Genomic DNA, 23,223 nt, shown 5'->3' with positions numbered 1-23,223 from the left:
CAAGTCCTGGGAAAAGAACTCTGCAGGGGTCAAAGTTCGTGCTAAATATAACGGGAAACGTTGTTTCTTCATGGCTCCTGGCTCAGCTGTGCGGTCCACACCTCTGTTTACTCTAAAAGCCAATGAAATCACCCAAACAGTCAAGGTTTTCCCTCAGAACATTAGCCACCAACCATCACAAGCCCCGCCCCCAGACACACACCGCTAATGGAAAAGAGATGGCGTGATGTGCAGGTGGGTTGTGGGGTGTGTGTGGGGGGGTGTGTGTGTTGGGGTTGCGGTTGAGGGCACAAGATTGCTCCGTCTGGCCAGCAGATGATGCCACTTTGCTATGCCCTGGACGACTGACCCCAAACCCCAAAAGTCAGCAATTCTGCAGTGTGTGTGTGTGTGAAAGAGAGAGAGAAAGAATCACCAGTGTAACAAACAGGAAGTCTTGTATGAGAAACCATTATTTTCCTCCAGTGAAACCTTGAAGGCCATTAAGTTCAAGTTCAAGTTCGGTTTATTTGTCACATACATAGTCATACATGGTATAACTCGCAGTGAAATGGTGGAGAGTGCTCTGTCCACACTGAGGAAAAGAAAAGAAAACAGGGGTGCATAGAGAAAAATATATATATGCAAGATAAAAAAATAAATAAATAAATAAATATATATATATATATATATATATATATATATATATTCTATGTATATTACAGTGTATTACTGCTGTAGAGAATTGTGCGCTGTGGTAAAAATGCTAATTGTTAGCTGCTAGTTATACAGAAACAACTACACTCTGCACAGATTAGTCATATGATAGATAACCATCCCTTCCTGAGCAATCTCTCTCTTTGTCTCTCTCTTATAGTGTTTCTCTAGATTCCTGTATACTGAGTCTATTCCGTCCCTGTGTGTGTGTAGCTGTCTGGGTTTATGACACTAGGGGAAGAGGTGAAAAGGTCAAGCCCCTGGGGTCATAACTTAGGTAGGCTCCCCATGGATGGCCCCACTATGCCCTTCTGAGGTATTCTCAGGTATTCTCCCTGGTTTATTCTCCCTGGTTTATGGCAGAACTGCTCTTTCCTGTTACATTTCACTTCACGCCTTATTTCAGCCTCCTTCCCCCTTTCAGTGAAGAAGCTCGAGTCTCCCTCACTCAGAGGCCTTCAGTCCTCTGCCTGGTCAGACTGGGTCCACCAAGCCCCCAGTTCAGGACAGGTTGAACTGACCAGGACATTGTGCAGCACATTGTTAAACACCACATGCCCCTTGTGAAAGCCAGATAGTATGCATGGAGGTGAAGAATTTAATCTGAGGAGAGAGGAGAAAAAGAAGTCAGAGAGTTGGATGTTGGGGAATGCACGTTGGTTGGAGGAGTGGGAACAGTGGAAAAGAACTGGTGGATTGCTGCAACCTTCTCCTCAAAGAAGGTGATAAAATCCTCTGGAGGAAGAGATGAGGAAGGAGGGGGAGGGGAGGATTAAGGAGAGAAGAAAAAATAGTGAAGAGCTTGCGTGGATCAGATAATGATCATTCAAATTTCACTCTGTAGTAGGATGACTTTGTAGATGTTACTTCCAGTGAGAACTTGGAAAGGAGAGACTTGTATGAGCAGAGCTCTGAATCTACGTGAGATTTCCTCCACCTCCTCTCTGCAGTCCTTAGTTCTCTCCTGTGGCAGTGAAGTGTTTCTGTTAGCCAGGGGGCAGGTGGGGAGGACTTAGCAGGTCTAGAGGAGAGAGGGCACAGAAGACTCATTGATGAGAGTGTAGAAATGAAAGAATTTGTAACTGTATCCAAAGAGAGAGAGGATAGAGAGTCAGGGTGAGGAAGGGTGGACAAAATAGTAGAAGTAAGGGAAGAGGGAGTTATGGAGTGCAGATTGCGATGGAAGGAGGAGGAACATGTTGGAGAGGACTGGATGGAAAGAGAAGGAAGGAGAGAGAGAAGGATAGAAAGTGATGGTCCGAGAGGTGGAGGGGGGTGACTGCAGTGTCTGATGTTGTGGTGGTGCGGGTGAAGATCAGGTCCAGAACATTGGCCGCTGTGAGTCAGAGGAGAGTGGTTGAGGGTGAGGTCAAATGCTGTCTGATGGAAGTTTGAAGTCACCAAGGAGAATGAGTGGATTTCCTTCAGTGGGGAAATAACTCAGGAGGATGTCGAGCTCATCAATGAAGTGATCTAGGGAACCTGGAGGGCGGTAGATGACAATAAGACGTTTGGTGGGGAAAGACACTGTAATGGCATGAAATTCAAAAGAGGAGATGGAAAGAGTAGAGAAGGAAAGTGGAGTGAAACCTGTGCCACCACCCCTGCTGAGACGCCTCGGAGAATGTGTGAATGAAAAGGCAGAGGACAGGGCATTGATATCACACTTTGATATCACATTTTAAATGTGGATGTTATTGAGCCTAAATGTATTTCATCTAATAAATATCATTATTCGGTGTAAATATATTCATATTTGCAAATGTAAAAAGCAAACTTTTTCTAATTTATTTATGTGCTGCTTTACCAAATAAACACACTCTTGAGAAGCCCTCATTTTAAAAAATCATTTAACTTTGTGTCTTCTTGCGTTATGCCTATGGCACTTGTTTACTCTTATGTATGTTTTTCACTTAATTTTCCCATGTTTGCACTGTACATTTTTGTTGGCATAAAAAAGAAAGAAAAAGAGAGAGAACTTGTCATGACTTGTCAGGATGGCTTGCACAAGAACTGATTCTCTGCACCAATCACATTTACAAGGACCCATTCTCTGCACCAATCACATTTACAAGGACCCCTGCACCAATCAGATTTACGGAGGAATCAGTAACTCCTTCTATCAGCAGTGTCTACAGCAGGGTTGGGCAATTAATTTTCCCATGGGGCCACATGAGAAATTGGAATGGTTTTAGAGGGCCAGACTAATATACTTAACTCAGTTCTACCCAATACCTATATACTGTATACAGTATATATACTATCCCTTTATTTAAAAAAATTACAGTAAATGAAACATTACAATAACATGAAAATGTGAATTATAGCACAATATAGCACAATTTAACAAACTTTTTTTTTTTGAAAATGAGTATCTTCTGCAGCATTTAAAAAAAACTAGCATCACAACTTTACACAAAAAAAAATCTAGTTTTTCAAAGACCAGCATCATATTAACTTTATACAAAAATGTTCAATGAGAGGAATCTAGCCTGATTTGGGCTTAACAAGTGCATTGAGGTCAGGTTGAATATCTGAGGTGGATATGCGAAGGAAAGTGCACAAGTGATCATCACTGAGAGGATCTGTATCTGGATTTGTTGAACTTCATTACTGAGAATGTTTGTTCACATAGATAGGTAGACCCAGAGAGAACTAACATCCTCCAAGCATGCCTCCTTATGTGTGGAAAGTTTTCCTCTTTGAGAGAAGAATAAAACTCCAGCAGCCAGTAGATTGTCAAACTGCAGATCAATTGAGTTCAAGCTGGACATCACTGGGTGCATTATCCACACGGCATGTAAAGGGAGAGGAAATCAGAGAATGGCTTACTGTTTCTTACAGTTTTGTGTGATATTACAAAGCTGGTCCTGATGGCTCCATCCCTGGATGAGTGGAGCTTTGTAAAAAATCCTTGCTGCCTTTGCAGTTTCGCTAGCAAATCTTCAGATGCCCGTGCCCGCTCAGCCTCCGTCAAGTTCTTGTATTTCTCTGCGTTTAGTCTCGTAATGGCGATTCAAAGTGTAATCCTTAAACACAGCTATCTGCTCTCCACAAACTAAGCACACGGTTTTACCTTTGACTTCAGTAAATAAATATTTAGAAGTCCATTCCTTGTTAAAAACTCTGTCAATCTTTCTTTTTTTTAAGAAATATTTAAGGGTTAACGGCTAACCTTGGCTAAGAGCTAACTCCCAGCTATCCAACTCATTTATTGAGTCGTTTGAGTTGAAAGTGCATAAGCGCACTGAGCGGAAGACGCAAATTTAAAAAACAAAAACAAAACGGTTGCCTTCAAAATAAAAGCAGTGTAGTTGTATTTTGTCAAAGTCCTTGATGTCGTGCGCCTATCACAGTGAAATAGGTGTCGTAGTTACACATTTACTTTTGACTTCAAATTTTCCAACGATCTCCCGCGGCCCGTACAATGTCCAGGTCTGCTCTACAGCGCTGCCGTGGCAGAGCAGGTAAGTGTCAGGTTGGAGTCCTGCAGCCTGTGCGGCTGTTGTGAAGATAAGACTTGTACATCCTCTACTGAATTAAATGTTTCCATTACTGTTTTATTATATATTTATACGCATTACGAAGAGAAGATGCCGTCTGCGTACATACAGTCCAATTTAGTCACCGTTAAGTTCGGTCCATGACAATTCAGTTACCCAAACACTGATGAATTAGTCATTATTCCAAGGTAAGTAAGGTGTAGTAAATATTGAGCTCCGAGATTATCTGTAGCCCACACTGGAGTTTGCATGGGCATAGTGTAGCAAGAGCACACCATTCTAGTATATTAATGTGTATATTTGGGGGGACAGTATTGCAGGAACATAAGGAGTAAGCTCTAACGTTTTTGACTCGCGGCGTGACGATAAAGTGTAGGCTTATTTGATTTGATGTCAGTTATAGTTATATATTCATAAGTGAAGTAATTGATACTTCTGTCACTGTGAGCTTTACAAATATGGTATAACAGGAACATGAATACAGTCCATTGCTGTTACTTAGAAAACCGAGACGCATCCGACGCAGACCAGGGTCACACTAGACTTCATTTCCCACAGTGCAGCGCGGCAAGGCCCAAGCATCTTCGCGGCGCCGTTTCTTTGTAGAGTTCGGTGGCGCGCGCAGCGGGGAAGCTCGTAGAAAATAGCTCGTGGTCCACATCGATCCAGCTCTTGTCCGACACGATTGACCTGAAAAACTCGGACTTCACCTGCTGCAACTGCAAGTAAGTGTTGCAAATAGTCGCGTGGCGCGTATTTCTTGCATTCACGAAAGAAGCGTGTGTGTGTGTGTTCAGGAGAATGTGCTCGGGCCTGGGTGGATTTCGTGGAGTAGTAACGGCGTAGTAGCTGACATTTCCTCTAAGCCATCTTCCCCCGCACCTGATAATAACGTACAGTGAGGTAGCGAACTTAGCTGTCTAGAACCGGACGGCCTGAACGTGTAGAGACAGAACAGGTGTGTATTCGTACCCTCGTACTGGTGGACACAAACTATGCGATGCGTTTGTAGCCGCGCAATTTCATGCAGAGTCACCTGGTGACCAAAAATGACACCATGTCTGAAAATCCAGTTATGGCCGGATATAGCTCTACGAGTCATACACTATTGATTATTATTGTTAGTTTAGTTTTTTTCCTGCATTCACACAGCTGTAAATGTGTTCTAGTTTCCTGAAATGCTCAGGTTTTTTTTTTTTCCTTTTGTAAGCCTAAGTGTGTTTGATCACATTGTGCATTGTTAAACTGTATCTTCAGAATGCCCAAGTCAAAAGAAGTGCTGTCCTCGACCTCCAACAGTGATTCTGAAAGCGAACCTGACACAAAGGTATGAACCTCTGACAACCTCTCCAGAAGCCAACAAGAAGAAACAGTCCGTCAGAGTTTGTTTGTGGTAAATGTATGCTGTGGTACCCCCGTCACAGGCCAAGAGGAAGAAGCAGGCCACGGCAGAAAAGCCAGCAAAGAAGCAGAAGAGCGGAGAGTCTTCGAAAACGTCCACTGCGTCCAAGAGCAGCAGCAATAAAAATGAGAACATGTTCCAGGTCAGGAGTCTGGTGTCCCCACACAGCGAGCAGAAAGACGACATGTTTACGTGTTTGAAACAGTGGGCTGAGTGGTTATGTTGTGTGTTCTCTAAGATAGGAAAGATGAGGTACGTGAGCGTGAGAGACTTCAAAGGGAAGGTGCTTGTTGATATCCGCGAGTACTGGATGGACCAAGAAGGTGAAATGAAACCAGGAAAGAAAGGTGAGGAGTTCTGTCCTTCTCTTTATCCGCACAACACCACTGATTCTCAGACCAGAGGTTGTAGCTTCCTGTTGCACGTTTGTGTATTTTTTTGGTGATGAAATTAAATGCTAATTGGTGTTCTTGGATTACATCAGATCAGTCATTTTTGATTTTAATCTGTAAACCAGTTTCTTTTACAAGTTATCCTCTTTAAGATACATGCTTATTCTTCATGCTTATGCCTTTAAACACATTAATAAAAATGTATGCATTGTTTTGGTATTATAAGGTGCATGTTACATGGTAATAATTCTAGGTTGGGGGGAGGGTCTTAGATTAGGGGGCAGGGCTTGCATTACCTTCCACTGAGGCCTTTCAAGTAGGAAAAACAAAACCATGATATGCTGATGTAAAAGTCAGTTTACAAAGTAAAAGTCCTTATGAGGATTTTGGTTCAATCCCCTGTATTTACTGAGTATCTTAAGATAGGCTGTAGAATGAATTGGTGAAATTGACTGAGTGATAGAAATGAAAGGCAGAACCTTTTTTTTCTAACCTGATCCTGTACAGCTCTGGTGAAAGCACTGAATGCTTAATTATACGGTTGCTTCATCTGCCTGATGTTCTTCTCAGGAATCTCCCTGAGCCCGGAGCAGTGGAACCAGCTGAAGGAGCAGATCGACGACATCGACGACGCCGTGAGGAGGATATAACAGCTCCATGAAGTTCACAAGCGGGTTTTATTTTTGGTCTCCTTTGTTTTTCTTAAAAAATACTCCCATTCCACATTTTGTATACATTAATCATTCTGAAAGTCCATCAGCATTTTGTTTATTTTAGATTAGGTTTTATTGCCACATTTGGTCAGTTGTTGTATTGTGTATGTTTTTATTGTTGTTGGTTTTTGTTTTGTTCTTTTTCCTGATAACAAAGAAACATACTGAAACATACAAGTTGGGAACTTGAGTAGGTTGACTTTTTGTTCAATAAAGATGACGGAGATGTGAAAAAAAAAAATACTCGTATCATTTCCTATGAATGAATTAGGAGACATTGGCGCTTAAGTGGATCGTTAAATCCTCGATACATGCCCTCGGCGCTTACGTCGTAGTGCGTGTTTGGCCACTAGGTGGCGGTAGAGAGAAGGACAGCTCTCCGCGCGTTTAGGACCCAGCGGCTCCCCACGACGCGCACGGACTGAGATCCCGTAGTCGTTCCGCTATTGCACTCCGACACGGAGCTCCGCATCTGCCTGACCTCCGCGATGAGGGACCTTCACTTCAAGGATAACTTTTGGGTAAGAATATAAACGGTCGACTTCGCGTTATGGTGGGCGCACAAAGCGTCGCAGTGCGTGTATGCGTTAAAGCGCAGCCTACCTGGTAGTGTCGCGCTCATGGACGCTTCGGCTCTGCTTACAAACAGTTCGGGAGGTTTTCGAGTGAATTAAGTGGTTTGTCGGAACTCCCTCACTGGAAGACGGCAACTTTAAATCTTGTCCATATTTCGAAACCCTGCAATGTCGCCGCGGTTAAACAGAAGCCCCGAAGGTTACGGGGTCGTTATGAGAGTGGCTGGAGTATATGGAGTCATATAAATAAATAAAGTCTAAAATTCCATTGAAGTAAATCGAAGAATTCAGAACTATTTTAGCGGGAAATCAATCTGACAAGACACTAAGCATTCACTGGGTTTCATTCACTTACAAATATCTTAAAATCTTTTATTTTGACGGATACGTATTGCTGCTTATGGTTGAAACTATTATTATGTGTCTGGGTCTTTTAGACAAATGAGCAGATTGGGCGGAAAATTATAGTTGAAGCTACACGTCGGAGTAAGAAATGAATGTGATTCCGTAGCGGACTGGGAAGTTGTGCTCCGTTGGTGGTTTTGGTGGGGCTGAAGTCATTTTACTTGCCTGGACAAATGTTTGTTTTTTTTACACTGTATTAAATGGTGTAAGATAATAGTGGAAAAGTATGACATTATATGCTGTTGTACAGAAATATGAATTGCTGACTCAGTTTTCAGAGGAACCGTACTGTCCTCCGTTTGTACCATTAACGTCCGCGGTTCTCTAATGTAACGTTTACAGAGCGGCGATCTCAACAGCACGGCGGGCTACGACGCCGTTATCCAACATCTCAACGACGGTAAGAAGACATGCAAAGAGATCGAGGATTTTATCAAAGCCAGGTGAGAACCTAACCTCCTGGGGCTGGGGTCTCCATACACAGTTTGTCGGTCAACCACTCCATTAGTCGGAAAATTGATCAGTTATTTAATTAACCAGTCGACCAGTCAAGTGCGTTTCCGAATGGCGTTGATGGACCGGTGTAATGGGTGCACCAGAACCTCATAGTTCCACAGCTGCAGCAGTAGTGTGCGAATTAAGGGCTAGGCGTTTCTAAGTAATCCATCATCTCTCATGTGTTTGCCCTGTTCTCATCTCCTAAGTGCATATCCATTTTTTGAGGGGTTTGTTGCCCTATTTCAGAATGCAGTAATGACATGGTTTCTTTTGCTCTTTCAAGAGGCAGTACCTTTTGGAGGAAACAATCCTTGCATATATCATATTGCATAATGCACTTCAGAGCCTTTGTGTTTAAATTTGGCTGTTGGTTGATTTTGATCCTAACTGAGTGTATTACCGATTCTTTTTGACATGGTCTCAGGTTTTAGTGCAGTTACAGTTACAGGATCATTTTATGCAGATTAATTTTCTTTGCTTGTGTTTTTCACACCAGCTCTTAAACGTCTGCTTCACCACAGAAGCAAGGCGTAAACCTCTTCTCGGTTACACTGCTGAAACCAATCTCTCAGCACTTTGTTTGCTGAAGATTAGAAAGTTCACTTCTCCATAGCTCATCTTTTCATCAGTAGTGTTTTGCTGGGTCATCAGGCAGCAGATACAGTTTTTGTAAGTGGAGCGGACCCGTGTGTCGAACCGGGAGACGGACACAGAACCTCCCTCTTCATAGCATCATCCTGAGATCATATGTAATTGAATTTGATGAAACTTGCACCTGATCTGACCACAACTACGTACTGAAAAAGTGAAAGACCTGTTGTAAGTAATGAGGTCAGAAGCGGTTTTTGGGTTTTTTTGGAAGCGACCTAATCTCAGGTGTGGCATCATCCTCCTCTCCGGCCTGCAGAAGTAGCTGCACACTGTGTCTAACTTTAAATAGCTTTATTTTCCTCATTTCCCCTTCATCTAGGAAATAGTGTGAGGAGAGAGTTTGTACAGTCAAATGACTGCAGTGAGGGTTCATACTGTTTCAGCTCACAGTACACCTGTTCCAGGTAACTGGCACTGCTTTATTTAATCCTGTCCTAGATGGAGAATGGCAACGTATGGACTGGATTGGGAGCCTCTGTTGTGACTCAGGTGCAAAAACTCTTTGTGTTTGTTTGTTTGTTTGATGGTTTGTTTGTTTCAGAGCTGCGATTGAGGAGAAGTATGCCAAGGAGCTGCTGGGACTGTCCAAGAAGGTTTGCGGCCAGAATGAGATGAAGTAAGAGCCTTAAGGGAAGAGCACAGACACGCACACACCTGGCCACACAGGCAGACGCGCACACACCTGGCCACACAGGCAGACGCGCACACACCTGGCCACACAGGCAGACGCGCACACACCTGGCCACACAGGCAGACGCGCACACACCTGGCCACACAGGCAGACGCGCACACACCTGGCCACACAGGCAGACGCGCACACACCTGGCCACACAGGCAGACGCGCACACACCTGGCCACACAGGCAGACGCGCACACACCTGGCCACACAGGCAGACGCGCACACATATTGTCAATGCATAACATTACAGCTTCTGAGTGTTTTTGAAGGCCAGTGTGTCTTTGTGTGTGTTTGTGTGTGCATATGTTTGTTCCTGATGTTGGTTAATTAGCGTGAATGTGCCAGTATGTTTGGATTCCAGAGGTTTGTCACTGTGGTCACTGTTCCTTGTGTGCAATATCCATTATCCTCCGTCATTTGTATTTTGCTGTGTCATTCCTGTACGTGCAGTATGGATATGGATGCAGTTCTGTGTTCCTTATGCAGTTGAGATGGCCTGGATGACACTTTAATAGCTCTGATTAGCTCTGAAGGCTAAGTGCAATTGACTTTCCCTTCTCACGGGCAGTTTCTGTTGGGCTTTTAGTGACTGGTCACATGTCACAGACTGTGTTGGGTTCAGATCTCTTATCTCGTGTGAGTTTCCCCTCTAGTGAAGGCATGTGGAATGATTCATAGTCATTCTGAACTAACGTCACAGGCGTTTGGTTGATTGTCTGTTTTATGTCTTTTTGTCTTTTTAGCACACTGAAACGATCACTTGATGTCTTCAAACTACGTGAGTAGAGGATGTGGATGTGAAACACCATAATGTTTCAAATTGTTTTGTCAATTTCCTTTATGATGAAAGAGTGTTTGTGTGTGTGTTTGTGTGTATGTGTGTGTGTATGTGTGTTTGTGTGAGTCTGTATATATGTGTGTGTGTGTGTGTGTGTGTAGAGACTGAACAGGTGAGTCTGTCTCACCTGCAACTGGCCCAAACTATGAGGGATGAAGCCAAGAAGTTGGAGGAATTTAGAGAGAAACAGAAAGAAGCAAGAAAGAAGGTAAAGCAAAGAAACGCTTCACTAACCATGTGGACTGACCTGCCCGTCTGCAGCTCCGTGTCCAGATCAAATGCACATTTGTTTTCGCAGGTGGAACAGCAGATGGACACATTGCAGAAGCAGAAGGCAACGCAGTACAAGAAGACCATGGAGGTAAAAGATAGATTACCAGATAGGTTACCAAACAGGTTACCAGATAGGTTACCAAATAGATTACCAGATAAGTTACCAGATAGATTACCAGATAAGTTATCACTTCTTTTTTAACTGGTTTTCTGTATCTCGAGGTTAACTGAGTGCTGGTAACATGGTCTTGCTCGCTATACAGATCTGGCTTGTTTCCAGCGCCTCATTCATGATCGGCTTTAAAAGGCATCCAGCTAATGGCTGCCCTTCGGTCAGAGTCATAAAACACCTCGTACAGAGAGTACAGGACTCCAGGACTGTCTGTAGTGGACTAGCAGTGGTGAATTACAGCCTACGTTTGACTGTAAAATGCATGTGAGCCTGTTCTGTGCATCTCTGGAGTACTCTAACACTAACGCCAACACTAACACTGATAAAGCGGTCATTTAGAGACTGCCCGGGGAAATAAGACGGGTGCAGAATAAAGAACTTTGCTATATCAGGTAGTTCCACATTTCATATCATCATTATTTCCTGTGGAAGAGGCAGTGCTGTTCTAACGTCAGACTGCAGCAACCTCTCTGTCACCTTGGTGCTGAGCTGCACTGTAATTTGACAAATTGAAGTAATCTTAAATAAAACCATCATGTGTAGAACTGGGCTACCTTTGTGTGTATTAGCAGCTGTCGGCCCTGCTGCTCTGACACGAATCGATGCTGGAATTGAGACATTGCCGGTTTTCTGCTGGTGTCAGTGCCAACCATCCTTCGGGTCAGGTGAAATAGGCCGGTGAAGAACTTTCTACACATGGTCTTCATCTTGGCTTTTAGCATACGTGAGCAGACGTTAGGAAACGTGAGCACACATTAGGATACGTGAGCAGACGTTAGGAAACGTGAGCAGATGTTCATCTTTTTTCTATGTCTCATTCTGCAGGTTTCTCTGGTGTTTAGATTTGTATGGTCTTTAGGGTTTAGAGGATTTGTGAGGCCTCCAGTTGAAAATGCCACATCAGGAATCAATTTTGGAATCTAGACTTTTTGTTAGATGTTTTTGTACATGCTATACACATGCAGCAATACGTAAGTGGTAAAGAAATCATCAGTTACTTATTGTACCCTGAAACAGCTGGACTTCACTAAGGTGTATGGTTTCTAAATGGTTAATTCAATATTCTCAATAATATACTCAATAGTAATATTCAATTCTCATTAATGTCAAACTCATTGTTTCACTGCATGTCCAGTGAGTGCAGAGACGAAACAAAAGGGTTGACATGGTAACGGACTGTCCTGAGCAGAAGTGCAGAGGTGGGATGCAGGGAACTGAATGTGAGCAGCTCATTACAAAGTAACACGAGACGTCACTCACTGTAACCTTAGAGCAGCGTTTCTGAAAGGAAGGTCAGGATGTGTTCGTTCAGCGTGGACGTGCGCGTGCGACTGGTCCACATGTCCACTGATTCACCCAAGAGGAACAATTGTACTTTTGTGCTACCGCCACAAAAACATTGAACTTATGTTGACAATTCACTTGGGCTTCCTGTGTGCGTGCGTGTGTAGTTATCAAACATCTTGCTTGTTTATATCTCTTCAGTTTTTCTTTATCATTTGCTTCAGCCTCTTCAACTGCAGCTTTAGTTAGATCTGAACTCTTCAGTAACTGTGAATGTGAGCTGTGTAGTTAAGACGGAGGAACCAGTGTCCAGACTCACTGGCAGCTCTACAGATTGTAAGGGGTCAAAAAAAAGTTGATATGCAGTAAGGAACTATAGGCATTTGCTCTAGATTATATCTGGTCTAGGTTTTAAAACAAACACCATTGCTTCTTCTCACTTGGGGACGTAGTCCAAGAGGACCTACGAGCAGAAGTGTCGTGACAAAGAAGAGGCAGAACAAACCTTGAATCGCAGTGCCACCACCAGCAACACCAAACAGCAGGAGAAGGTAGGCCATCCTGCTTCTAGGGGACTCACTCTCCCTCCTCAGACCGTTTCAGAACCGAGTGGTTGGAGGGTTGCGGCTCTAGTTCACACGCTCCTGCTACACTGTTTCAGGTTTATGCAAATCTAGCGCACATGATCTGTGTTCCCATGAAGCCCTTTTTCAACACAGACATGGCATGTTGAGCCAGAGGCCGTGCAGGGCGGTAGGCCCCAGGACTGGGGTTGAAATCCCTCCATCTAGGTGACTTGTTTTTGTTTCCGGAAGCTTCTTTTATGTTCTACTCTGGTGCAAAATGTTCACCTTGCATGCCAGTGGTGACTAGGCAAGGTGGCAGACTCATATCTTAATATGCACTGCTGGGTACATTGTGGTTTGCTGCTGTTCCGTGTGTAGTGTAAACCCTCCCTCGGGGCGACAGGAAATGATGATTCTCAGGTCATGTGTTAGCATCACAGAGGTGAGCTGTGCCTCCCCTTATGCTCAAGCCTGCTTGTTTTTCTCACTTTTGTCACTCTGAGGTTTCAGAGTGGGCAGATGTGTTTTTTCTGGGCTACAATTGAGTGTTTTTAATGGGAGGGATAGAATTAACACAGAGTCTGTAGGTCTAAATGAGTGCACAGCACCGCCGTGGCCGTTAAAGTCTCATTTTAATTAGCCCTCAGAAGTAAAACTGGATTTAGACTCCTAAAGTAGCAGTGAAGGAGGAGATTAAAGTGTTTTACATGTGGAGACCTGACACAAATACACATGCAGTGAAGTCATGCACAAACACCCTCCCTCCCTCCCTCCCTCTCTCTCCCATCCTTTCTCTCTCTCTTTCTCCCTCTCTCTCTCCCATCCTCTTTCTCTCTCTCCCATCCTCTCTCTCTCTCTCCCATCCTCTCTCTCTCTCCCATCCTCTCTCTCTCCCTCCCTCCCTCTCTCTCTCTCTCTCTCTCCCATCCTCTCTCTCTCTCTCCCATCCTCTCTCTCTCTCTCCCTCCCTCCCTCTCTCTCTCTCTCTCTCTCTCTCTCTCTCTCTCCCATCCTCTCTCTCTCTCTCCCATCCTCTCTCCCATCCTCTTTCTCTCTCTCCCTCCCTCTCTCTCTCTCTCTCATCCTCTCTCTCTCTCTCCCATCCTCTCTCCCATCCTCTTTCTCTCTCTCCCTCCCTCTCTCTCTCTCTCCCATCCTCTCTCCCATCCTCTTTCTCTCCCATCCTTTCTCTCTCTCTCTCTCCCTCTCCCATCCTCTCTCTCTCTCTCCCTCTCTCTCCCATCCTCTTTCTCTCTCCCATCCTCTCTCTCTCTCCCTCTCTCTCCCATCCTTTCTCTCTCCCATCCTCTCTCTCTCTCCCTCCCTCTCTCTCTCTCTCCCTCCCATCCTCTCTCTCTCTCCCTCCCATCCTCTCTCTCTCTCTCTCTCTCTCTCTCCCATCCTCTCTCTCTCTCTCTCTTTCTCTTTCCTCCAGCTGTATGCCAAATCACAGCAAGCCAAGCAGTCAGCAGAGGAAGCAGGTAAGCTCTGATGATAGACATGCCTTCAGAAATCTATTTAAAAACAGACTGTGTAAATTACTGTACCCCACCCATAGTTAACATGTCACTGTGGGATTGGTTCAATTGAACTCCAGACAGGATGTACAACCAGAGCGTGTGTGTGCTCGCAAAGATTCGTCAGGACTGGCTGAAAGAGCACATCCACACGTGCCAGGTGAAAAAGTCGCACTTTGGTCACTCAGCATCACATTCAAAAATACACTCAAGTCTTCGAAAAACAAAAAACAACAACAACAAAAAAACCTCACACTAGTCTGTCAGCATCACACAACAAATACACTCAAAAAATACTTGGTGAATGATCATAGTTAGCTTGATTCAAAGGGTTTATGCAAATAATATTTTTCTTTAAACTCAAAGAAAAACTCAAATCAAGTACTTCATTGGTTGAATTCATTTAGTCTGTGTTTATTCTTTCACTTCCTGTTTTGGTCCTCTTGAATCATGTGGGTCAGATATGGAGGATTCCATGATGAACACACACACGCCCTAATGACACTATATTAACACTTTATTAATAAACATGCCATGACACACTCTTCCTCACCCACATCATCTATTTTAACAAATTACCAAAATCACAATGGCAGAATTGTAATTAATCCTCTAATTCTTTGCACAGCCTATCTTAGATATGTGAAATACCAAAAATATAACAAAACTAAAGTGTATTATTTTATGTTTTGACAAAAATAATTTGGTGTCAGTTATAAGAGCCTGGTTGCTTATGTCTGGCGTATGACCAAGCGCTAGTGGGACCCTGACGCAGTGTAGGAATGTGGGTTAATTACCCAGCAAAACGAGGGAGGTGTGGGGTGAGTGCGGGGTCCTCTGGACAGCCATGTCAGTGTTTTGTGTGTTGTTGTGGTGTTTGTTCAGTTTCTGGAGAAGCAGGAAGTGGAGAGAATCAGTACTTTGAGGAACATCGTCTGGACACACCTTAACCACCTCTCCCAGCAGTGCGTCACCAGCGACGAGGTAACTCTACTCTTAAATAGGAGGCATCATGGCCATCTCGTTCCAAACAGAGACGTTTACACTGATCTGCTACCCTTGCTGTGCTAGTCGTCTCCCAGCAGTGTCTGAGGTGTTGCTTTTGTGTGTCAGTTCTCTAAATGAAATGTGAAGCAGTGGTGTGTGTGTGTGTGTGTGTGTGTGTGTGTGTGTGTGTGTGTGTGTGTGTGTGTGTATTGGTGTGTGTACCTTGTCTCCAGCTGTATGAGGAAGTCCGAAGATCTCTGGAGCAGTGTGACATTCAGGAGGACATTGAGCACTTCATCAACCTAAGGAGGACAGGAGACAAACCTCCAGGTGAAATGCACACTATACAATACACACCTTTTATAGAAATGCACACGATATAATACACATGTTCATAGAAATGCACGCTATACAATACACACCTTTTATAGAAATGCACACGATATAATACACACGTTCATAGAAATGCACGCTATACAATACACACCTTTTATAGAAATGCACACGATATAATACACACGTTCATAGAAATGCACGCTATACAATACACACCTTTTATAGAAATGCACACGATATGATACACACGTTCATAGAAATGCACGCTATACAATACACACCTTTTATAGAAATGCACACGATATGATACACACGTTCATAGAAATGCACGCTATACAATACACACCTTTTATAGAAATGCACACGATATAGTACACACGTTCATAGAAATGCACGCTATACAATACACACCTTTTATAGAAATGCACACGATATAGTACACACGTTCATAGAAATGCACGCTATACAATACACACCTTTTATAGAAATGCACACGATATAGTACACACGTTCATAGAAATGCACGCTATACAATACACACCTTTTATAGAAATGCACACGATATAGTACACACGTTCATAGAAATGCACGCTATACAATACACACCTTTTATAGAAATGCACACGATATAGTACACACGTTCATAGAAATGCACACAAAAGTACACAAATTTCTATATTTATACAATAGACACACATAAATACACACATGGATCTTTAAATACATATTCCATTAACAGCAATACATACATGTATATACATATGAACACATGCACCAATAGTTTTTTTTTTGTTTGTTTTTTTAGTATAGTTTAAATCTGAATTTAAACAATTGGAGCCAAATTAACACCTTGAGATGATTTGAGCTTATGTTACTGCATAAATCCGCCCTACGCTAAATATGTTTAGGTTTTAAAGGTGTGCTGTAGACTAACAGGAAGCCCTCAGCAGTAATAACTCCTCCTCCCTCCTTTGATTGGTCCTAGCTCCCATACTATACGAGAACTTCTACACCAATCAGAGGACAGCACCAACTCGACAGCCACCATCCTTCAGCAGGTGAGTGTACATTTTACTGCATTTAGCTGACACTTTTATCCAAAAAAAACTTACAAATATGATTGAACACAACTTGATTAATAAGGGTCTTGCTCAGGGGCCCAACAGTGGAAACAGTGCTGGGACTTGAACTGGCGGCCTCCTGAGCCACCACTGTCACAGTGGCCTGGGTGGTCCCCTTTTTCTCTGTGCCCTGAAACCTTGGAGACCTGAACATTTGTCTTTGTTATTTTCCGGTGTAGGAGAGGACCATTGCCTCTGCCAACTAACATAGAAGGTATGACACATTTCCACAGTTTCTCTCCACATGGCACTTTGAGCCAAGTGGCTTTTGGTGCATGGTAGGTTACATTTTTTCCTACAACATCCAACATCTTTCTTGCTAGATGACTTGGAATATACAAGTGTAGCTGACGCTGGATACAGTGTAATTCGATAGTGACTCACAGGCAACAAGGTAATGACAATAACAAAACAATAATGAAAAGAATAAGTAATACATAAATAAACAACCTTGAGTTGTTTGTATTCTTGTCTTGTAGAGAACCTAGGAGCTGATGCTGTATTTTTTCTCTCAGTTTGGCACCGGTACAAGTCTCACCGAACACGGCTCGTCACGGTGTTTTGGGTCAGGTTTTCTATACACGGACCTGCCTCAGCAGGGCTGCGGGCCCTGGACCGTGTAATCTAGCCGGTACCACACTGATGGAAGCTGCCTCACACCAACCACGATGTAGTCACACGGTTCAAAGAAACAACACACAGCAACATTCACTACACCGATAATGCAACTGTATCCATCGGACCGCTTACTTTCTCTTCTTTTATTTTGCTGTTTGTATATGACAATCAGACCGACAAATGTAATTAAAAACAAACATAACTTATTTATAGTGTTAAAGCCCAAATGAGGACTTGTGTCTCGACTTGTTTACAAAGAGCTGCTGTGTAAAACACAGTGCAGGCGTTTCCTCAGTAGAATGGTACATTCCAAACATGGCCACTACTGCCTTACACAACTTGCTTCAATAAATCAATATTTTCTCTGTAATCCTGATTGTGTCAGAGTCTGTTCACACTTTAAATCTGTTACCGGGTAAATACGGCTGGCATTCAGGGCGAGCATGTCTGGGGTAGGGGGGTATTGCCTCATCAGAGATGGCAAACCAGAAGCTTCAGAAGACCATCGCACTACTGAGTTTAATGTTTTTAAGACATCACAGTACTGAGTTTAGTTCCTAACACACCAGTCAGCTTGTGGGAGAACCACAGGACTAGCTGCTCAGTTGAATCAGGTACTGGGAAACCTGGCGTGACATTAAACTCTGAAGTTTTGCTTGAGAGACCTTCAGGGTCAGGCCTACGCCCACAAACAGATGAACCTAAATCAAAAGTACATGGAGAGAGGTTCACTACATGGTTCCCAGAGGAACCCAGAGGAACCTGCAGCCTCCGTCTGGCGTGTGAGACGTGAAGGTCTTGCCGTGGGGGAAGACCATTGTCCTGATGGTGTTGTGGTCTCTGATGGAGGTTTTAAAGCACACACCTTCCTCCCCTCTGCAGTCCACGCTCAGGTCAGAGCCGAGTGGCAGGGCGGTCGTCATCACCTGTAGCCCGTGGAACGCGCCGAACAGCTGCACCAGGTCCGTGCCGGGAGGCGGAGGGTGACGGTCAGGCCCCTCGTCTCTGGACTGCAGAGGGGCATGCTGAAATGGCTGGGCATGGCAGAGGGCTGGTTCAGAGTCCAGCTCATGCACCGCTCCATTCTGTTTGAGCCTTTTGGCATCGGGTGGGCAGAACACACCGGTCTGGCCAGGATCTCCCCACGAGCTGTCTGTACTGTTGGGGGAGGGAGTGTGGTGCCTCCTCGCCCTGTCTCTCGCCGGCCTGTCCTCCATGCTGGGAGGCTTGGACCACGCTGCACGTGGCCGGCCCTCCAGCTCCGAGTTTGCTGGGAGCGAAGAGAGAAGGGGGTGCTCTGGGGTCATGCAGCGCCAGGGCGTGGCCGACGCACTGGGACTGTATGAACATGCCGAACCAGGGCGTGACGCGCACACCCGGGGTGTGACGCGCACGCCCACGGGGTGACGCACACACCCACAGCGTGACGCGCACACACGGGATTCCTGTGCCTGCACTGTGGAGGTCTTGGCAGGAGGACAGAAAAAGAACAAACTGTAAAAGCTGAAGTTGATATTAGAGGAAGGAATATGGACTCATTGCCCCTAAGAATTTCAGGTACTCCAGAGATCCATTAACTTGGATAACTACTGAGTTATGATTCTGACTAGTGCGTTGGCCATTCACAGGCCCTGCTGCAAATGCACACTAACTCAGATGGTCCGATTGGGTTCATTTGCATAAATTACTATTAAATAAAAATGAAATTAAAAAGTATTGCTTACAGAGAAAATGATCATTGTTGGAAGTCTGTCTGGGAGGTATAACTTGCATCCAGTGTAATGTTATAATGCTCAGTCTGTCTGGGAGGTATAACTTATATCCAGTGTAATGTTATAATGCTCAGTCTGTCTGGGAGGTATAACTTATATCCAGTGTAATGTTATAATGCTCAGTCTGTCTGGGAGGTATAACTTACATCCAGTGTAATGTTATAATGCTCAGTCTGTCTGGGAGGTATAACTTACATCCAGTGTAATGTTATAATGCTCAGTCTGTCTGGGAGGTATAACTTACATCCAGTGTAATGTTATAATGCTCAGTCTGTCTGGGAGGTATAACTTACATCCAGTGTAATGTTATAATGCTCAGTCTGTCTCGCCAATTCCTTTAGCTGTGCATTCCTCTGCTTTAAGGCTGAGATCTCCTCCTGCTTCCTCTGCAAGCTAGCATGGAGCTGGGGAGAGAGAGAGAGGGGGAGAGGGGGAAGGAGAGAGAAGGGAAAAAGAGGAGTAAGACAGCAGAAGGGAGGGGGAGGGACAGAAAGAAAGGGATGAAACAAGAGAGAGAAGTAGCAGAGAGGTAGGAACAGGAAGAGGGCAAGAGGTAGACTGATTCTCTTATTGACTTTCTCTGCACTCAGGGGAGCATTGTTCACTCTGGCCTTCAGACACCAGGGACAGAGAGACAGTCATTCTGTAACACTCTGGCCCCCAGACATCAGGGACAGAGAGACAATCATTCTGTAACACTCTGGCCCCCAGACATCAGGGACAGAGAGACAGTCATTCTGTAACACTCTGGCCCCCAGACATCAGGGACAGAGAGACAATCATTCTGTAACACTCTGGCCCCCAGACATCAGGGACAGAGAGACAATCATTCTGTAACACTCTGGCCCCCAGACATCAGGGACAGAGAGACAATCATTCTGTAACACTCTGGCCCCCAGACATCAGGGACAGAGAGACAATCATTCTGTAACACTCTGGCCCTCAGACATCAGGGACAGAGAGACAGTCATTCTGTAACACTCCGGCCCTCAGACATCAGGGACAGAGAGACAGTCATTCTGTAACACTCCGGCCCTCAGACATCAGGGACAGAGAGACAGTCATTCTGTAACACTCTGGCCCTCAGACATCAGGGACAGAGAGACAGTCATTCTGTAACAGCGGAGGCACTTAAATTCCAAACAACAACAACAAAAAAATATGAACTCAGGCAACTCAGACTTGTGCTGTCTGGATAATATACTATCTAATCTCATACGATAAAATCTAATCTATGTACCTAATTCTATATTTATCTGGTTGCACTGGTAGAATATGGTAAAGCCTAGAATGTGACTGTGAACAAAAAGAAGTAAATATATTGAAGTGGTAGAGGAAATATAAAAAAATCATTATTCAGCATTAGCATATAAGTGATCTTTCACACTTCTGTTTTTTTTTGGCAGTTCGGTTTACTTGGTGCTGTTTGTCAGCTCTCAAAAAGTGTTTCTCACAAAAGAGGAAGATACTAACCCTCACAACAATATAACATTATTTATTTCTCAAGAACCCACACAGTGTGGGCACATGTGAACAAACAAGCCTGAGCCTTGGAAACCATCATGAAGCAGCTTGGCAGTTTCACGTCTCTGTGATCATTAAACCTGGCTATCCTGTGGCTGTCTTTCCCTCCAACAAACACTCATTTACCATTGATTTGCATGACCGTAGAGTAATAAGTGAGACTGTGTGCAGTGTCTCAACGTCTGCCCTTGACACCTCGATTCTAATTTTATAATACTAATTCTGTTAACGTAACACAACCGATCCAGCACATGCATGAATATGATTATCAGATTAGCTGAATCAGGAACAGAGAACGAAACCTCTCCATTTGCCAGCACAGGGGGTCGCCACTGGACTTCACTGAGAATTACTTCACTGAGAATTACTGACATAAAGGTTTATTCGAGTTCTCCCTCTCTCTCATGCTCCTTCTCTGTATCCCCCTCTCTCTCACCTGTCTGTCAAACTCGACCGTTCTCTCTCTCTCTCTCTCACCTGTCTGTCCAACTCGACTGTTCTCTCTCTCTCACCTGTCTGTTCAACTCGACTGTTCTCTCTCTCTCACCTGTCTGTTCAACTCGACTGTTCTCTCTCTCTCTCACCTGTCTGTTCAACTCGACTGTTCTCTCTCTCTCTCACCTGTCTGTTCAACTCGACTGTTCTCTCTCTCTCTCACCTGTCTGTTCAACTCGACTGTTCTCTCTCTCTCTCACCTGTCTGTTCAACTCGACTGTTCTCTCTCTCTCACCTGTCTGTTCAACTCGACTGTTCTCTCTCTCTCACCTGTCTGTTCAACTCGACTGTTCTCTCTCTCTCACCTGTCTGTTCAACTCGACTGTTCTCTCTCTCTCACCTGTCTGTTCAACTCGACTGTTCTCTCTCTCACCTGTCTGTTCAACTCGACTGTTCTCTCTCTCTCACACCTGTCTGTTCAACTCGACTGTTCTCTCTCTCTCACACCTGTCTGTTCAACTCGACTGTTCTCTCTCTCTCACACCTGTCTGTTCAACTCGACTGTTCTCTCTCTCTCACACCTGTCTGTTCAACTCGACTGTTCTCTCTCTCTCTCACCTGTCTGTTCAACTCGACTGTTCTCTCTCTCTCTCACCTGTCTGTTCAACTCGACTGTTCTCTCTCACCTGTCTGTTCAACTCGACTGTTCTCTCTCTCTCTCACCTGTCTGTCCAACTCGACTGTTCTCTCTCTCTCTCACCTGTCTGTCCAACTCGACTGTTCTCTCTGTCTCACCTGTCTGTCCAACTCGACTGTTCTCTCTCACCTGTCTGTTCAACTCGACTGTTCTCTCTCTCACCTGTCTGTTCAACTCGACTGTTCTCTCTCTTTCTCACCTGTCTGTTCAACTCGACTTCTCTCTCTCTCTCACCTGTCTGTTGAACTCGACTGTTCTCTCTCTCTCTCACCTGTCTGTTCAACTCGACTGTTCTCTCTCTCTCTCACCTGTCTGTTCAACTCGACTGTTCTCTCTCTCTCTCACCTGTCTGTTCAACTCGACTGTTCTCTCTCTCTCTCACCTGTCTGTTCAACTCGACTGTTCTCTCTCTCTCACCTGTCTGTTCAACTCCACCGCGCTGTCCAGATGACTTGGCATGGGCTCCATCTTGAGCACTTCGCACGAGTCTGTCCATGACGCTGGGACACAACCACAAAGTAATAACTCAGTCGGCAACGTGTAAAAACATCAAATTTTACACGAGTAAAATTACACGAGCATTTTACACGAGTTACTACTGTATCGTATCTGAAGGCTGTTCTAAAAGGGTTACATTACATTTTAGATCAGAGTAGATTTAGGATTAGATTAGATTTTGCAGGCGTTTATCAGCAGACTGATGTTTTTGTTGTTAAAGAGAAGATGGAAAAGTAGAACCGTTTAACTCGAGCGCTCACCTGAAACAAAGTCAAACGTGACTCCCGAGCACGTTCCGTTTTCCTGCTGAGTAAAAGAAAACATCACGCGTTTATCCTTCTGAACGTTTTAATCGGCGGCGTTGGAAAACATGCTCCTAAATGTCCCCCGTCTCTTACCTCGAGGCATGGCAGGTGTGTGCAGCTGCACGCTTGCATGCCGACTCACGAGAGGACTGCCGACTCGTTGAGAGCGCGGATGCGATTTTAATTCAGCGCCCGAGAGAAGACCGTTGTCGTCAGGTGCGTGCGTAGCGACGCGTGCCTTGACTCCGCGCGCCTATTCACGTTCTTCCCGCAAACCGGCAGTGCGCGGGCGGCTGCAGCATTAGGGGTTTGTCCTGTGCGGAGCGTGCAAAGACCGAGACGAATGACATTCATACTCCAGCGCGTCTTAGCAAACTCACTAATGCACAGAATCTTGCAGGTCTCATTCCTGCCTGCTGTCGCCAAAGTCCGTCCGTTCTCTCGGTAATTGTGCTGTTTAATGAATGTAAGCAACCACTTTCATTCCTCGTTACTTGCAGCATTCTTCTGTTTCCTTTTTAGTTCCTAGTTTATTTACATGTTTCACAGACACCCTCCAATTGTAATTTATTGTCTAAATAAATTATATTTTGTCCATTTTCCATGTTAAATAAATGGTTTTATTTAGTTATGTAATGTTTTTTTGCAAACACCTTTCTCACAAAGATGGCAGATCTCAGGATTTGATACACCTGCTATTTCATTCTTTTATGTGAAGCAATTAGAATTTGCACTGGGTATGAAAAGTTTTGAACAAACTAAACTT

General features: G+C 44.3%; 3 protein-coding genes across 4 annotated transcripts; 2 read left to right on the top strand and 1 right to left on the bottom strand.

The window, feature by feature from the left end:
• The first annotated feature begins 4,765 nt into the window (after positions 1–4,765).
• sub1a (SUB1 regulator of transcription a) lies at positions 4,766–6,947 on the top strand. The gene is made up of 5 exons (XM_027030494.3): positions 4,766–4,924; positions 5,457–5,526; positions 5,624–5,743; positions 5,840–5,948; positions 6,564–6,947. Exons 2-5 carry the CDS (start codon positions 5,458–5,460, stop codon positions 6,641–6,643), a joined length of 378 nt encoding a protein of 125 aa, XP_026886295.1. The 5' UTR covers positions 4,766–4,924; position 5,457; the 3' UTR covers positions 6,644–6,947.
• A 122-nt stretch (positions 6,948–7,069) lies between these two features.
• pstpip2 (proline-serine-threonine phosphatase interacting protein 2) lies at positions 7,070–17,596 on the top strand. Of its 2 annotated transcripts, none has more exons than XM_027030493.3 (15): positions 7,070–7,227; positions 8,029–8,129; positions 9,377–9,451; positions 10,258–10,292; positions 10,454–10,560; positions 10,651–10,713; positions 12,534–12,632; positions 14,083–14,128; positions 14,245–14,324; positions 15,050–15,148; positions 15,385–15,481; positions 16,473–16,545; positions 16,788–16,822; positions 16,932–17,002; positions 17,124–17,596. In XM_027030493.3, the coding sequence occupies exons 1-14, from the start codon at positions 7,195–7,197 to the stop codon at positions 16,982–16,984; spliced, it is 996 nt and encodes a 331-aa protein (XP_026886294.1). In that variant the 5' UTR covers positions 7,070–7,194; the 3' UTR covers positions 16,985–17,002; positions 17,124–17,596. The 2 variants fall into 2 exon arrangements, with proteins under 2 accessions (XP_026886294.1, XP_026886293.1); XM_027030492.3 differs by having other exon boundaries at positions 17,088–17,596.
• Positions 17,597–17,741: 145 nt separating this feature from the next.
• mcidas (multiciliate differentiation and DNA synthesis associated cell cycle protein) lies at positions 17,742–22,960 on the bottom strand. Its single transcript, XM_035535748.2, has 5 exons — positions 22,551–22,960; positions 22,413–22,458; positions 22,072–22,154; positions 19,292–19,402; positions 17,742–18,692 (listed from the first exon to the last, which is right to left on the bottom strand). The coding sequence occupies exons 1-5, from the start codon at positions 22,587–22,589 to the stop codon at positions 17,958–17,960; spliced, it is 1,014 nt and encodes a 337-aa protein (XP_035391641.1). The 5' UTR covers positions 22,590–22,960; the 3' UTR covers positions 17,742–17,957.
• Positions 22,961–23,223: the final 263 nt, after the last annotated feature.

Source organism: Electrophorus electricus, chromosome 19, assembly GCF_041902795.1.
Source record: "Electrophorus electricus isolate QZ-2024a chromosome 19, ASM4190279v1, whole genome shotgun sequence".
Classification (NCBI taxonomy): domain Eukaryota; kingdom Metazoa; phylum Chordata; class Actinopteri; order Gymnotiformes; family Gymnotidae; genus Electrophorus; species Electrophorus electricus.
Note: the sequence above shows the minus strand (reverse complement) of the source record. Positions and strands in the feature narration are given on the sequence as shown.